The following is a 13,769-nucleotide window of genomic DNA, read 5'->3' on the forward strand; positions in this document are numbered from 1 at the left end:
AACAAATTTTTTTGTCGAAGTACTTATATTTCATTTAGGCGTTGGTCTTTCTCTTTTAATAATGTTTTCTTTTTCATTATATGGTCTTGAGCCAAAACTTTTTTAAGTAAATTTTCAATATCACAATTACAGTTTAAATCGCTAGCCATGATATAAGGGCTAAAATTAAAAATAAAATTATTAAAACTTACTTAGTAAAATAAAATTTGTGATGGATATACAATTATACATACCTGGTACAAAATATTCAATTGTATGAATATACTTTTGCGAAGAAACGTATATAAAAATAACATAAAATATTGTTTATTTTTAAATATTTAAACAATCCACTGAGTTAAAATTGCTCCCTGCGAGTGGCTCACGAATGGAAACAGAGACGATTTTGGTAGGTGTACAGTGAATGCATGCATGACAAATCCCGAGGGTGCCGATACCGGTCAATGTCAAATGCCTCTTTTGTCGCATCACTAGTATATCTCAAAGGACGCGACAGGGCCGTTGTATATTTTAAACGTTTCTCACCATAGATGTAAATATGTTAAACTTAATAGTCATTTGTTTTCTAACTACTGCAATTCGTTTTAGTACCAGGTGTACACGGAAATCAGTTCCCCACTGTACTGAGCTAGTAATTGCTTCGGTTAAGCTTTTGTTTAAGTCAGCAGGGTTTTACTTATGTCACCATTCCCTAATCTCTTAATTATTTAACTACTTCTTAGTAGAAATAACTCGAAACCAGTTACTTTGTACTCGAATATCTGTAGTCTTGGGAAAAAAGTGGAAAGAAATTTTTATGACAACCGATACTTAGATCGTACATTTAAGGAAAATAAATTCTAGAGCTTTTTTTGTACCATTGTACGTCTCATTCATTAAATTTGGTTGTAAATAATGATGCCAAAGTAACAGTTAATTTTTTAACATTATACAAGAATTGTACACGTTTTTTCTGCATTCCCTTACAGATGGGACATACTATAATCGTAATATTACCGGTTTAACATTGAAACCCGTAAGTAATATAAGATGGGAGAGCGGAATAAATATATCAAATATTTTAATGGATTTTTTTAAACTCCTGTCAACTATACAGAACTATCATAAAAACATGCCAGTAAACTTCTATCGGTTGGGTTAAGTTATAAATCTAGTCTAGGGTGGGCAACCTTTTTTATAACACGGGCCAGAATAAATTTTACGTTTTTCCGCGGGCCGTAGTAGTTAATTGACGCCTTTTTGTGACTCGTAATTTTTTTAGTCTGCAAATATGAAATAAATAAATAAAAAGTTTATACTACATTTATTTCTCTTATCGTTTTCGAAAATTACAAAGAATTGGAAAATTAACTATTAATTAGTTATTTTTCCAATTTAATAATCTATTAAAGATCTCGCGGGCCGGATAGAAACTTTTCGCGAGCCGTAGCTGGCCCGCGGGCCGGGGTTGCCCGCCGTTGATCTAGTCTACTCGTGATTCACGTAATCGGGCGAGAGCGGCCGAATATCTAGCAAGCAGGCGGCTAAACAGCCCACAACCGGTCCGGGATATAAAGTTAGAAGCTTTATGTGTGAAGCATCCACCAGCTAAACCGGGTGACGTTGTGCTCTGTAAAGCGCATGCGCCAATGCCTATAATCTGGCTGCTTGGAAGTTGACAGGCAGGCGGCTAACAGCCCACAACCGCTCCGGGATATAAAGCTGTACTCTTTACGAGTGTGTCGCTTACCGTTACCGGTAGCTAAACCGGGTGAGGTTGGTGCACTGTAAACCGCATGTGCTAATGCCTATATAATCTGGCTGATTGGAGACTGACCCGGTTTCGACATTCCTTCCGCCACCGAATTATTCGAATATACAATAGCAATCTTATCGTTTTTTTTTCACATGTAGTATAGAAATTTGTAAAAGATACATAATGCAGTTATAATAAAATATTAATTTTAATTAATTCAAAGTACGTTAAAATATGAAAATTTATATTTTATAAAATTCAAGGGAAAGTCATTGGAAGGTGGAATCGGCGCTTCCATCGCTTCCAATGACGGCACGCCACTGATAGATTTCTAATTTAGTTTTTGTGTTGGTATGTGAACACATTGAGAAAATATTTCTGAAAATTCTGTGCTTATTATAAAAACATACGATTTTTAAATATAAATATATTCAAATGTATTAAAAACATTTTATGCATTCTTTTATATTAAAATCTTTTAATTTCTTCGTGAGGCTTGTCCCATTCTTAACAAAGAATACATCTTTAAACTACTTTTGTAAATGTAAAAGGTGAAGAGAATTTTGATTGGCCTTGTATATATATAAATATTAATTACGTAGTGGAACGCATATAATGCTGCTGGTTTGCATTTTACCTTCTAGTTATTAAAAACAGTAGAAAATAGTTTCTATTTAGAAGAAGATTGAAATTTAAGATTATTACCAAAAATAAGAAAAACTTACAAATATTATGTTCCATGCTTTTAAAATAAAATCAATAAATAAAAATATAAGTTGGAAAGGTTATATTTAAAAAAGACAAAGTTTAAAAAGCTCTCAAAATAAGAACGAAAAATTATTATTCTCCATCATTACCGATTTTCGAGGAGAATTTTATAAAACTAAATATTTACATCGACTACAACTTTCTTCTAAAAGGAACCAGCTTTATTAATTTAACATTACATCCAAATGCATTTCACCCTGACTATAATAGAACCTCTTCAGTGGATATAATATGACAATTCATAGCATTGTTTACACCACGAACATCATGATTTTGATAACAAACAAGCTCACGTGAAGATGTATTTATACCCCTAACTATATTATCCCAGAATGTATCTACACTCATACCGATATTTAAACTAACAACATTTTTTGCATAATGATCTTTAATTCTTCTTACGATATTTTTCCCTATACACATTTTATGTTATTTATATGATATAGCAATTATTTTTCCGATAATGATGAAACTATAGCGAATTACTGTATTATTTTTTAATCTTATTGTACTCTGACGATGGATTCTCAACTGGCGCTTAGTCTCCTCTACATAATATTTTGGTTAACCACACGTACAGTACCTGTACATATTAGTGTGTACCACCACACCTGATTCTTATAGTTTGTTTCTTTCTTTGAATTCTCTGCTGTTAATTTACTTAACCTGTTTTGGGGGGGACGGAGCAAGTTTAATTTGATAATTATTCAATATTTTATTATATCCTCGAAAATCGCTAATGATAGAGAAGAATAATTTCTCGTTGTCATTTTGAGAAGTTTTTAAAATTTTTTAAACTTTGCCTTTTTAGAATATAACGTTTTTAACTTGAACAATAACCAATCCTATTGTTAAATTTTACAAATATTTTAAAAATAAAAATGTGGTTTACCGAAGAGAATTACTCTTAGCGCATTAAACAAACGAAAATATGAATTTAGAATTCCGATTAGATGATCGAACTAGCAAAACTATCTTTCTGCCCAATTGTTAATCCAGCTCAGTGGAACACCCAGAGAGGCGTGAACCCACGATCGAACTCCCAGTGTTCAGGGAACGGAACCATTTCGTCACTGGTGGGCCATGACCACAATGACGATCGACTTTCTGTCCTTAAATATCGGAGATTTATAGACTTTTTCGTCCCAAAATCTTCCTTCAATTGGCTGGGCTTCTCTTTCCTCACTCCCCGATTGATCTCTGTCCAGGTGAAAATTCAGTTCAGTTCCAGTCACGAGAAAGGTCTGCCCAGTAAGGTCTATCCGACACCATCCCGCGACTCTGGCGGGATTACCGATAGAACTAAGACATCCGCGCTCATATTTTCACTTGTCATTTCATTTTACGCCCACCAGTGACCAAGCGGTTCAGTTCCCTGAAAACTGGTAGTTCGGTCGTGGGTTCGCGCCTCGCCTGGACGGGCTAGCTACGTGGAGTTTTCCGGGTTTTCTCCGCCTGAATAGGGTCCAGTTACCCTTAAAAAACTTCCCGGAAGGCATCCCCCTAGGTAGATCGCCCAAGTGTTGCGTTGCCATAACTTGATAAACCAACCAATCAACCCCATTTTCTTTTATGACGTTCTAGAACATTAATACCCTTTTTATTCTACGTCTTTTGTTTGCCAAACCTTACGCGATCAAGTTCTCTTCTCGCTATTGTATATGAGCGGTGGTGTCAAAGTCCGGCGTCGAAGCATGTAAACTCGACACCTTGCGCGAAATCGGTTGTCTCTGCATCGCATTAATTATTTATTACGAATTTTTATAAACATTTTTAACTTCGAACTCAATCTGGGGCCTCGCATTTAACTACGACCGTTAAAAATGAAAAAAACTAAAGATGTAGCCTATGTTCTTTATAGACATTTTTACAATTTTCGGTGTACCGAGTATTCTACTGCAAAGAATTTGCCAATAATGCTATCAAAAAACTGTGCAATATGTGGCCTGAGTTAAGATTGGTGTGACATCTTTCTGCTGAACCTGACTTTGTGAGTGTTGTGGCTTGCCAAAACACTCACAAAGTCAGGGTTCAGCAGAAAGATGTAATCAAGACGTAGAAAATATGTTTAGTTCTTGGTTGGAGACTAACAACACTAACAAACGGTCGGAAGGATCACGTTTTGTACAACTGATGAAAAATCAAGCGCATCATACTGATAGAAACTGTATAGCCAATGAGGTGATATTTGGAGCAAAGTTAAAAGTAGGACTAAAAGATTCTATACCCGACATATCTGCGGCGGTCGGCAACACTGCGACTGACCACCGTCCCCGACCAACGTGACGTCAGAGTCGAGGCTAACCACTTTTTGGGCTCGACGTGCTTCGGTTCGGACGTCCACCTCGTGTGCTCCGACCTGTGTCTCCACGACCGACGTTGTTATACTTTCTGTATATATAGTTATATTTAGTTGTAAATAAACACGTAATAACGGCATTTAGCCTCTTTCTTCAATCCGAGAATACACCGCTCAACGTCACGACGACCCTGTTCGTGGATGCGATCAGATTGACCGATCTGGCCAACTTCGACTATAGAGAGGTACCCATAACGGTCCCCTCACTGGTGACCCGAACGTGATCGACAACGTGGGAGCAACACCGAACTTTCCCAAGCCCGAAGCCCGAAGCCCGAAGCCCAGACGACATTTACGGAAATTCAGGTAGGCCTCTTTTTCCCTTCCACGCCGGTCAAGCAGCCGAACAAAGATGACGGAGCCCGAACCCACCGCAGAAGTGAACAGAGTGGCTCTCAAACTACCTCCATTTTGGGACAAGACCCCAGAGTTGTGGTTCGCCAATATAGAGGCCCAGTTCGCCATTTCGGGCATTACCAAAGACAGTACCAAGTACTACTCTGTCGTTTCGGCTCTCAACTCCGACATTTTGAACTACGTAAGCGACATCGTCCTCAACCCACCGGCCGAAAACCGTTATAATACTCTTAAGTCCAGACTGCTCGCCGATTTTTCAGACTCGGAACAAAGGCGAATCAAAGCGCTACTCTCCGATATCGCGTTGGGAGATGAAAAACCTTCACATTTACTAAGAAAAATGAGGCAGTTAGCCAACAATAAATTAGGGGAAGATTTTCTTAAAACCTTATGGCTACAACGACTGCCGCAACAGACCCAGGCGATCCTGGCAGCCTCCGACGACGGATTAGAAAACTTGGCCACCATGGCCGACAAAATAGGCGAAGTAACGCACGCGAACGTAAACGAAGTCCAAAAAGTCCCCGATAACACTCAAATTCAGCTAAGCGAGCTTCAGATGCAAATAGAATCCCTGAGTCAGAGAATCGAACGATTAGCTCGACCCCGAGACAGGTCTAGGCAAGGAAGATCACATTGGCGGCGGCGTTCAAAGACGCCCAAGGGGGATGCTAGCCACCCTTGCTGGTATCACCAGAAATACGGGAGCGAGGCAAAACGCTGCCGCTCCCCGTGCTCTTTCCGCCAGTCGGGAAACCCTTAAGGAAATCGCACGAAACGGCCCGCTGCGATTTCAAACCCAATAACAAGAGCCGTTTATTCATTTTCGACCCCGTTTCTAACCGCGAGTACTTGGTGGATAGCGGAAGTGACGTGTGTGTTTTACCCTTCTCGGGAAACGGCTCGCGGGACGACCCCCATGCTGTAAAACTCTACGCAGCAAATGGTACACCGATACGAACCTACGGCACCAAGCTAGTTACGCTCGGGCTCAACCTCCGCCGCCGTTTTCAGTGGCCATTTGTACTAGCCGACGTCAGTAAGCCAATCATAGGCGCCGACTTTCTGCGGCAATACGGATTGTTAATCAACCTAAAGGGCGCTCGTCTCCGAGACTCAATTACCAACCTAGCCACCACAGGTAAAAAGACCGAAACGGAGATTACTCAAGTAACGGTGATAGCCAGCTCGTCGACATACCGCAGTATCCTGGAGAAGTATCCTGACATTTTCCATCCTTACCCCGCAGGGACGGCCAGGGCACCCAAACACCACACCGTGCATCGCATTATAACAAAGGGACAGCCGGTATTCGCAAAACCCCGCCGACTGCACCCAGCCAAACTCGCGGCAGCTCGCAAAGAGTTCCAATATATGATGGAGCAAGGAATTTGCAGACCCAGCACCTCCAACTGGGCCAGCCCCTTGCACATGGTGCCCAAGTCAAACGGCGATTTCAGACCAACGGGCGATTATCGAGCGTTGAATCGACTTACGATTCCCGACCGCTACCCGTTACCACATCTGCAAGATTTCTCCTCTTCCCTATTCGGTAAAATTATATTCTCCAAGGTCGATTTAGTCCGCGCGTACAATCAGGTTCCTGTACATCCCGACGACATTCCAAAGACGGCGATCACAACCCCTTTTGGCCTCTTCGAATTCATGTTCATGCCTTTCGGGTTGTCCAATGCCGGGCAGACCTTCCAGCGGTTCATAAATGAGGTACTCCAAGGGCTCGACTTTACCTTCGCATACCTCGACGACATTTTAATCGCTAGCGAATCGAGGGAGCAGCATGAAGTTCACCTAGAGGCGGTTTTCCATCGCCTATCCGAGTACGGCGTCAACGTAAATCTGAGCAAATGTATATTGGGAGCACCAGAGCTACCGTTTTTGGGGTACTTAGTCAACAAGGAGGGCATTAAACCTCTACCCGAGCGCGTAAACCCCATACTGGCGTATAAAATTCCAACAACGGTTCGCGAGCTCAGGCGTTTTCTGGGGCTACTCAATTACTATCGTAGGAATGTTCCAAACGCAGCCCATGCACAAGCCCCACTAAACGAGTTACTAAAAGGACCAAACCTTAAGTCCAACAGCAAAATTTAGTGGACCGAGAAAACAACCAAAGCCTTCCACCACTGCAAGGAGGAATTAGCCAACGCGACGCTCTTGACCCATCCGAACCCAAACGCGCAACTGGCACTCTTTACCGACGCAAGCGACATAGCTATCGGCGGCTCACTAAATCAAGTTGACCCCTCCAATGGCACACCGAAGATGCAGCCACTAGCTTTCTTCTCCGCCAAATTAACAGAGCCACAACGAAAATGGTCGGTTTTCGATAGAGAGCTTTATGCCATATACGCATCAATAAGGCACTTCAAGCACATGCTCGAAGGCAGGGAGTTTACGGTTTTCACAGACCATCGTCCACTGACGTACGCTTTTAGTCAGAAGCCAGAGAAGTGCACCCCTAGGCAATTAAGGCATCTTGACCTTATAGGACAATTCAACACGGACATCCGCTACATCAAAGGCAGCGACAACACACCGGCGGACGTATTGTCGCGGATCGAAACTATCGAAGTGCCAAACGCAATAGACTACGCGAGCATCGCGCAAGCCCACATCAGCGACCCCGAATTACAACAATTACTGACTTCGAGTACAGCCTTGCAGCTGAAGAAAATGCCCTTAATGAATGCAGGCCCCGAATTATTCTGTGATATATCCACGAACAAAATTCGCCCATATATCCCGATTAATTTCCGCAGGCAAGTTTTCGACGCCGTACACAATCTGGCTCATCCCGGGATAAGAGCTACCGCCAAATTAATAGCTAGTCGTTTTGTTTGGCCTTCTATTAGAAAGGACTCCCGTATGTGGGCCAAAACCTGCATTCCATGCCAACGAGCGAAAATTCATAGGCACACGTGGAGCCCTGTCCAAAATCTTCAGGTCCCTAACGCCCGTTTCGAACACGTGCATATGGATATTGTAGGTCCTCTTCCGCCTTCGCAAGGTAACATATATTGACTCACGCTCATCGACAGGTTCACCCGTTGGGTGGAGGCTTTCCCGATCGCCGATTGTACGGCAGAGACGGTGGCAAAGGTTTTCTACGGTCAGTGGGTCGCGCGTTACGGTGTACCGAAGACGGTCACTACCGACCAGGGTAGGCAATTCGAATCGCACCTGTTCCGAGCTCTGACTAAATTATTGGGTAGCAGCCATATACACACGACTGCCTTTCACCCAATGGCAAACGGCCTGGTGGAGAACAGCCACCGCAGACTTAAATCGGCTTTCAAGGCTTGCTTGACCGACCGCTGGACAGAGGTCTTACCGTCAGTGCTGCTAGGGATGCGAGCCGCCTTTAAAGAAGACATCAAGGCAACAACCGCCGAACTCGTCTACGGGACGCCCTTACGACTACCCGGCAAGTTTCTCGCCCCTACACCATCAGACTCAAATGCAGCAGTTTTCGTACAACAGCTCAAGGAGCAAATGCACCAACTGACACCAACTCCAACGAGATGTAACGGAACCAAGAAGATATTCGTCCCTCAGGATCTACAGCGCTGCACCCACGTTTTCGTGCGGCACGACGCCGTACGGCCACCTCTGCAGCTGCCGTTCGACGGACCATTTCCCGTACTGCAGCATGCAGACAAATTCTTCAAAGTCCGCGTATGGCAAAAAGAGACAGTCATCTCTATAGACAGACTAATACTTCGTTCGCACACAATCCACGACTCACTTCGATCTCGATTTGCCTACAATCTGGATTGTGACTGTCGCCAGTCGAACGTCGTGCCGTTCGCACAGGTAACTCGCTTGAGAATAACCCGGCTATTGTAAGCGATGATAAAACTGGCATAACTACTCGGTAAGTCACAAACACCAACACACAAAACGGAAGTTTTGATTAGAAATAAATACTTTTTCTTGCCATATATCTAATAATAGACAGATGTCATCGTCTCTCCCAACAACTTTTTTATTTTTTTGCCGATAGTCCGACACGTGTTCTGTAGCCATCTTGTATTTTCTTGCGCGCGTGGGATTGTGGGATCTCTCTTATGACTGGATCTAGTTTCAAAAACTCTCTCCAGTCAGTCGCGATTGAACGTCATTTCAGTCGAGATTGAAACGGTCGAGGGTGTTCGCACCAAGGCATAGTCGCTGACCTTGGTCACAATCTAGATTGAAATGCTCGGTGCGAACGGGGTATTAAGCCAGCTTACTGTCTGGCAGAACATCTTTCACCAAGCGAGAGACCACCAACAGACGACAAGCAAGAGACCGACATGGAACAAGTTCCCAGTTCAACAGAAGTACAAGACCCTAAATCATCGAGCACCACTCATTCGAAGCAAGAAGCGGAAACCAAAACCACGACGCGCTCCGGAAGACGCGTCCGATTTCCGGCACGTTTTCGTTAGCCACACGATCGTTACACTAGGAAGGGGGTACTGCGGCGGTCGGCAACACTGCGACTGACCATCGTCCCCAACCGGCGTGACGTCAGCGTCGAGGCTAACCACTTTTTGGGCTCGACGTGCTTCGGTTCGGACGTCCACCTCGTGTGCTCCGACCCTTGTCTCCACGACCGACGTTGTTATACTTTCTGTATATATAGTTATATTTAGTTGTAAATAAACACGTAATAACGGCATTTAGCCTCTTTCTTCAATCCGAGAATACACCGCTCAACGTCACGACGACCCTGTTCGTGGATGCGATCGGATTGACCGATCTAGCCAACTTCGACTATAGAGAGGTACCCATAACGGTCTCCTCATTCATTGACCAACATTAATACAGCGGATGATTTAGAGACTTTTTAAAACTAACGACAATAAATTTTTTATATAATTTATACTAAAAATGACATGTCAGGAGTTTCCTTTAAGTTGATTTTTTGATTGCTGCGTAACTTTGTTAATAATACTTTTCTTTAATATTAGTATAATTAATAGAGTTAGTAATACTTTTGAAAGACCTTATGTCGTTTTTAAAATACTTTGAAGTAATTCACAAAACTACACTTTTTCATTAAGAATTATTTGAGTTAAAAAAAAATCAAATTGCCCGAAGGGAATGTAGCTATATTCATAATGTCTGGTCAATTTAAAAATTAGTCAATATTTATCAGGCTGTGCGGTCATTTCAGTCATTATAAATAATGCCTTATTAATCACTTGGTCCATAGCATAGGCTATATATATTTTCGTTGTGTCGTGACTTCTATTTCTATACGACTTGAGAATTAGGGATCACATAAGACGGAAATTCTATTGAATTCGCATTAAAAAGTATTTCTCTGTTCAACGCGGATTCCTGAGATTAATTACTGAGTGGGTCACTGATCCAACTCGCAATGTCTTTGCCAAATTCGTCATGGTTATGAAGATTCTGTGCCCACACATGTAATTATGTATGTATTATTGGAAATTGTAGTGGAATATAAAAGAGTTTAATCGATAGAAACATTACACAGATCAGTTTTCATTTACGTTTTTATTCATCATCAAAGTAAGGAGAAAATTAAGAATTCTTAATCTTCCACACTATTTTGCTTCATCTGAAATATAAAAAAAAATTAATTAAATATTCTTATAGTTTCTTTTAATAAGTATATACTAAAACTGGTCTTATATTTAATCGTGTATTAAATGGAAATTTATATTATTTACGAGAATAGAAATAATAAATTTAAATATTGTGAGGATTAACAAAAATTTCGATATTTTTAGTTTGAAGAGATTGTGCAGCGTATTAGTATTTTCTTATATCAGATGAGTGCTTCCAGTTCGCGAGCAGCTGTGGTAAGCAAACTATTGATAGAAGGTTTGCTTATTTGTTAATAGATGATGCTAAACAAACCTTCCAACTGAACAGTTGGGCCGCGTTTCTTTATGCAGCGAAAGTGTAGCGAAATGACGTCACGAGAAGTGTTGGTCAATTAGAAACCAGTTTCAGTGTGTCGCTGTAAAGCGCTTCCCGAGCGCTGCATTAAAAAACGCGGCCCTGCTTACGAAAATGACGACATCGCTGCTGGATTTTCTAATTAGTGGGTGTTTCCAGTTACTAAGTGCTTTGGTTATTTTTCTAGTGATAAATTTAGTTTAACAACTGGATGACTTCGCTTAATAAAATGGCCGTTTGTAGTCGATAGTCAAGAGCAATATTTGTAGGAGTAATTTCGTGAAAATGAGAACAAATAAAGTCACTGACACAACGAACATTAACTAATCTTTGTACTGTAGTACCTCTTAGTTTAAGCTGTTGATCAATAGCAGTTTTTCACCTTCGATTTATGTTAAACAACGTAAATAAGTTTTACAAAAAACATAGTAGTGAAGTTTAAACTGTACAAATACGTACTCGATTGGCGACCGATTCGGTGCGCCAATAACATTAACAAAGTTCAAAAGTTCAATTAGGTCGTATATGCTGGTCTGGTTCGTCGAGAAGGCACCTTGCGACAATTTGGTGTATTGAAGACTAGTGGCAATCTGTTGTTGGTCTCTGGATGACTTAACGTCTCTGGACGAACTTGCTATCAAGCTGAAGTACCACAGCAAACTCGACGTGAACCTGATAAGTAACTTGGACAAACTCTACGTAGTTCGTCCAGGTTCCCCAAGTTGCTGGACGAACTCTTCGTAGACCTGAAGCTCCGACGCTTGATATAGCCTTGAAGTTCTTAGCCGAACTTAAACTTCCCGCTTCACGTCGACCTTATATAGCCGTGGACAGCGGGCCGGACGACCAGTCAGTGATCACACTGGTCATAGCGTTATCGGAGGTCCGCTGAATGGTGTGTTCTCTGCCGACCAATCAGCGGTTACGTCGGTCGCTGCTCTATCGCGGCATGACGCAATCCCTGGCTTCTGCATGCCTCACATTCAAAATCCAACGGTCGCTTCTTCAACCGTCTTTCTGTAACGGCGACCGTTACCAGTTTAAAAAAAAGGCGGGAATCGTGCTCTTACACGAACCTATGCCGACAATACAGGGTGTCCCAAAAAGATGTACTCACTCTTTGATTGTCAAATATATAAATATTTTTTTGTAAATAGACGTGTTTTGACAAACACACAGTCCTAAGAAGTTAAATCAATAAACAAATGAATAAATACACTAATTTAAAACCTATTACTAAATTACAAAAAAAAACATATTATTAATCGTCTATCAAAGAGTGAGTACATCTTTTTGGGACACCCTGTAGTTCAGTGTTTCTCAAACTTTTTGGTCAGTGATCCCCTTTTTGCACTTAAAAATTTCAAAGGACCCCCGAAGAATGAGTATGTGTAGAAAAACATCCCGGAGGGAGGGGGTTAATTTAAATTCAGGAAGAGTTAATTTCTTTTGTTTAATTAATCTAGCCCATGTTGAAATTTCTCTCTGTTGCGTGTTGCTTTGCGTTGAATTTTCGTCAATGTTAAGACTAACGAAATTTTTTTTAAATTTATTTCTTTATTTTTCACAAACAAAATAAATATATTGAAAAATATAAAAACAAAAAAATATATATTTCGGAAGTTAATCTAGTCTCAAAACGTTCCGATTCAGCACAATACAGTCCTCAGAAAAACAAGCAAAACTTAGCACTCACGATGGGGGAAAAAGTCTCCTTCAAATACTGGCACGTCCTTAAGTACCCTCTCATGGCACGCCAGTGCTGCCAGCTAAAAACGCATATCAACTAAAATAATATCGGAGTAGCCCAAGACATAGCCAAATACTGCAGCGCCACAGAACTAGCGAAAATTCGACTGAAACGCTTCCGGTTGATCGGTTTTCGGATAATAGATGCTCTACTGTATTTCTAACGCGAGTTGCCTACAGACGCAACGCTAACCGAACACCGTTCCAATTCTATCATAGTTTAGGCGGAGAGTGGAACTTGGGGATTCCCCAATAGCGCACAAATTTATGAATGCTATATTTCGGGTCGTATTAAAATATTTATATTGTTTTTATTATTTATATGCGCAATTTATTTAAGTAAAAATTATTTTATATATCTTTTATATCTGTTATTTCTAACCATGAATCTATAGTAAATTTATAAAATATTTGAAAAAAATTGATCTGGCATCAATTTTTCAGCGACCCACAAGAGGGTCGCGTCCCCCACTTTGAGAATCACTGCTGTAGTTAACTAGAACTAATGAACCATACTTATTATACTCCCAGCGTATTTAATTAACTCTTACAGAAATGCATTTCGGTCTTACTGGCCGTTTTCAATTGGATTACATACAATGGCGTCCCGCAAACTATAAAAAAGGGGGATACAAGCTGTAAAAAGAGTATCGTAAGTATATACATACATACATACATACATACACACACACACAGATATCCCTTGATTAACGCAGTTAATTAATTCCACGGTGCTATCACGTATATCAAAATCGCGTTAATCAGATACAGAAGTACCTCGGTACTCGACCGAACAATCACGACCCCGCTAGAACAAATTTTCGGTTAATAACAAATATTTTTATTTTCTCATCAGTAAAACGT

General features: G+C 41.1%; 2 protein-coding genes across 3 annotated transcripts in view; one reads left to right on the plus strand and one right to left on the minus strand.

Annotated features, from left to right (window-relative positions):
• The window catches only part of LOC136968248 (uncharacterized), a 42,149-nt gene that overhangs the window by 21,614 nt on the left and 6,766 nt on the right, over positions 1–13,769 (minus strand). Inside the window, exon 3 of one of the 2 annotated variants that reach the window (XM_067262235.1) lies at positions 10,730–10,812. The exons of the other annotated variant lie outside the window; for it this stretch is intronic. Within the exon in view, the coding sequence (XP_067118336.1) occupies positions 10,799–10,812 (14 nt within the window). The 3' untranslated portion in view covers positions 10,730–10,798. Of the gene's footprint in view, positions 1–10,729; positions 10,813–13,769 lie in introns of those variants that run through there. 2 annotated transcript variants of the gene reach the window in all.
• LOC136968264 (uncharacterized) lies at positions 8,484–9,086 on the plus strand. Its single transcript, XM_067262250.1, has one exon. The coding sequence runs from the start codon at positions 8,484–8,486 to the stop codon at positions 9,084–9,086; it is 603 nt and encodes a 200-aa protein (XP_067118351.1).

The sequence above is a fragment of the Centruroides vittatus genome, unplaced genomic scaffold (assembly GCF_030686945.1).
Source record: "Centruroides vittatus isolate TY-2023 unplaced genomic scaffold, ASM3068694v2 contig_1422, whole genome shotgun sequence".
In the NCBI taxonomy this organism is placed as follows: domain Eukaryota; kingdom Metazoa; phylum Arthropoda; class Arachnida; order Scorpiones; family Buthidae; genus Centruroides; species Centruroides vittatus.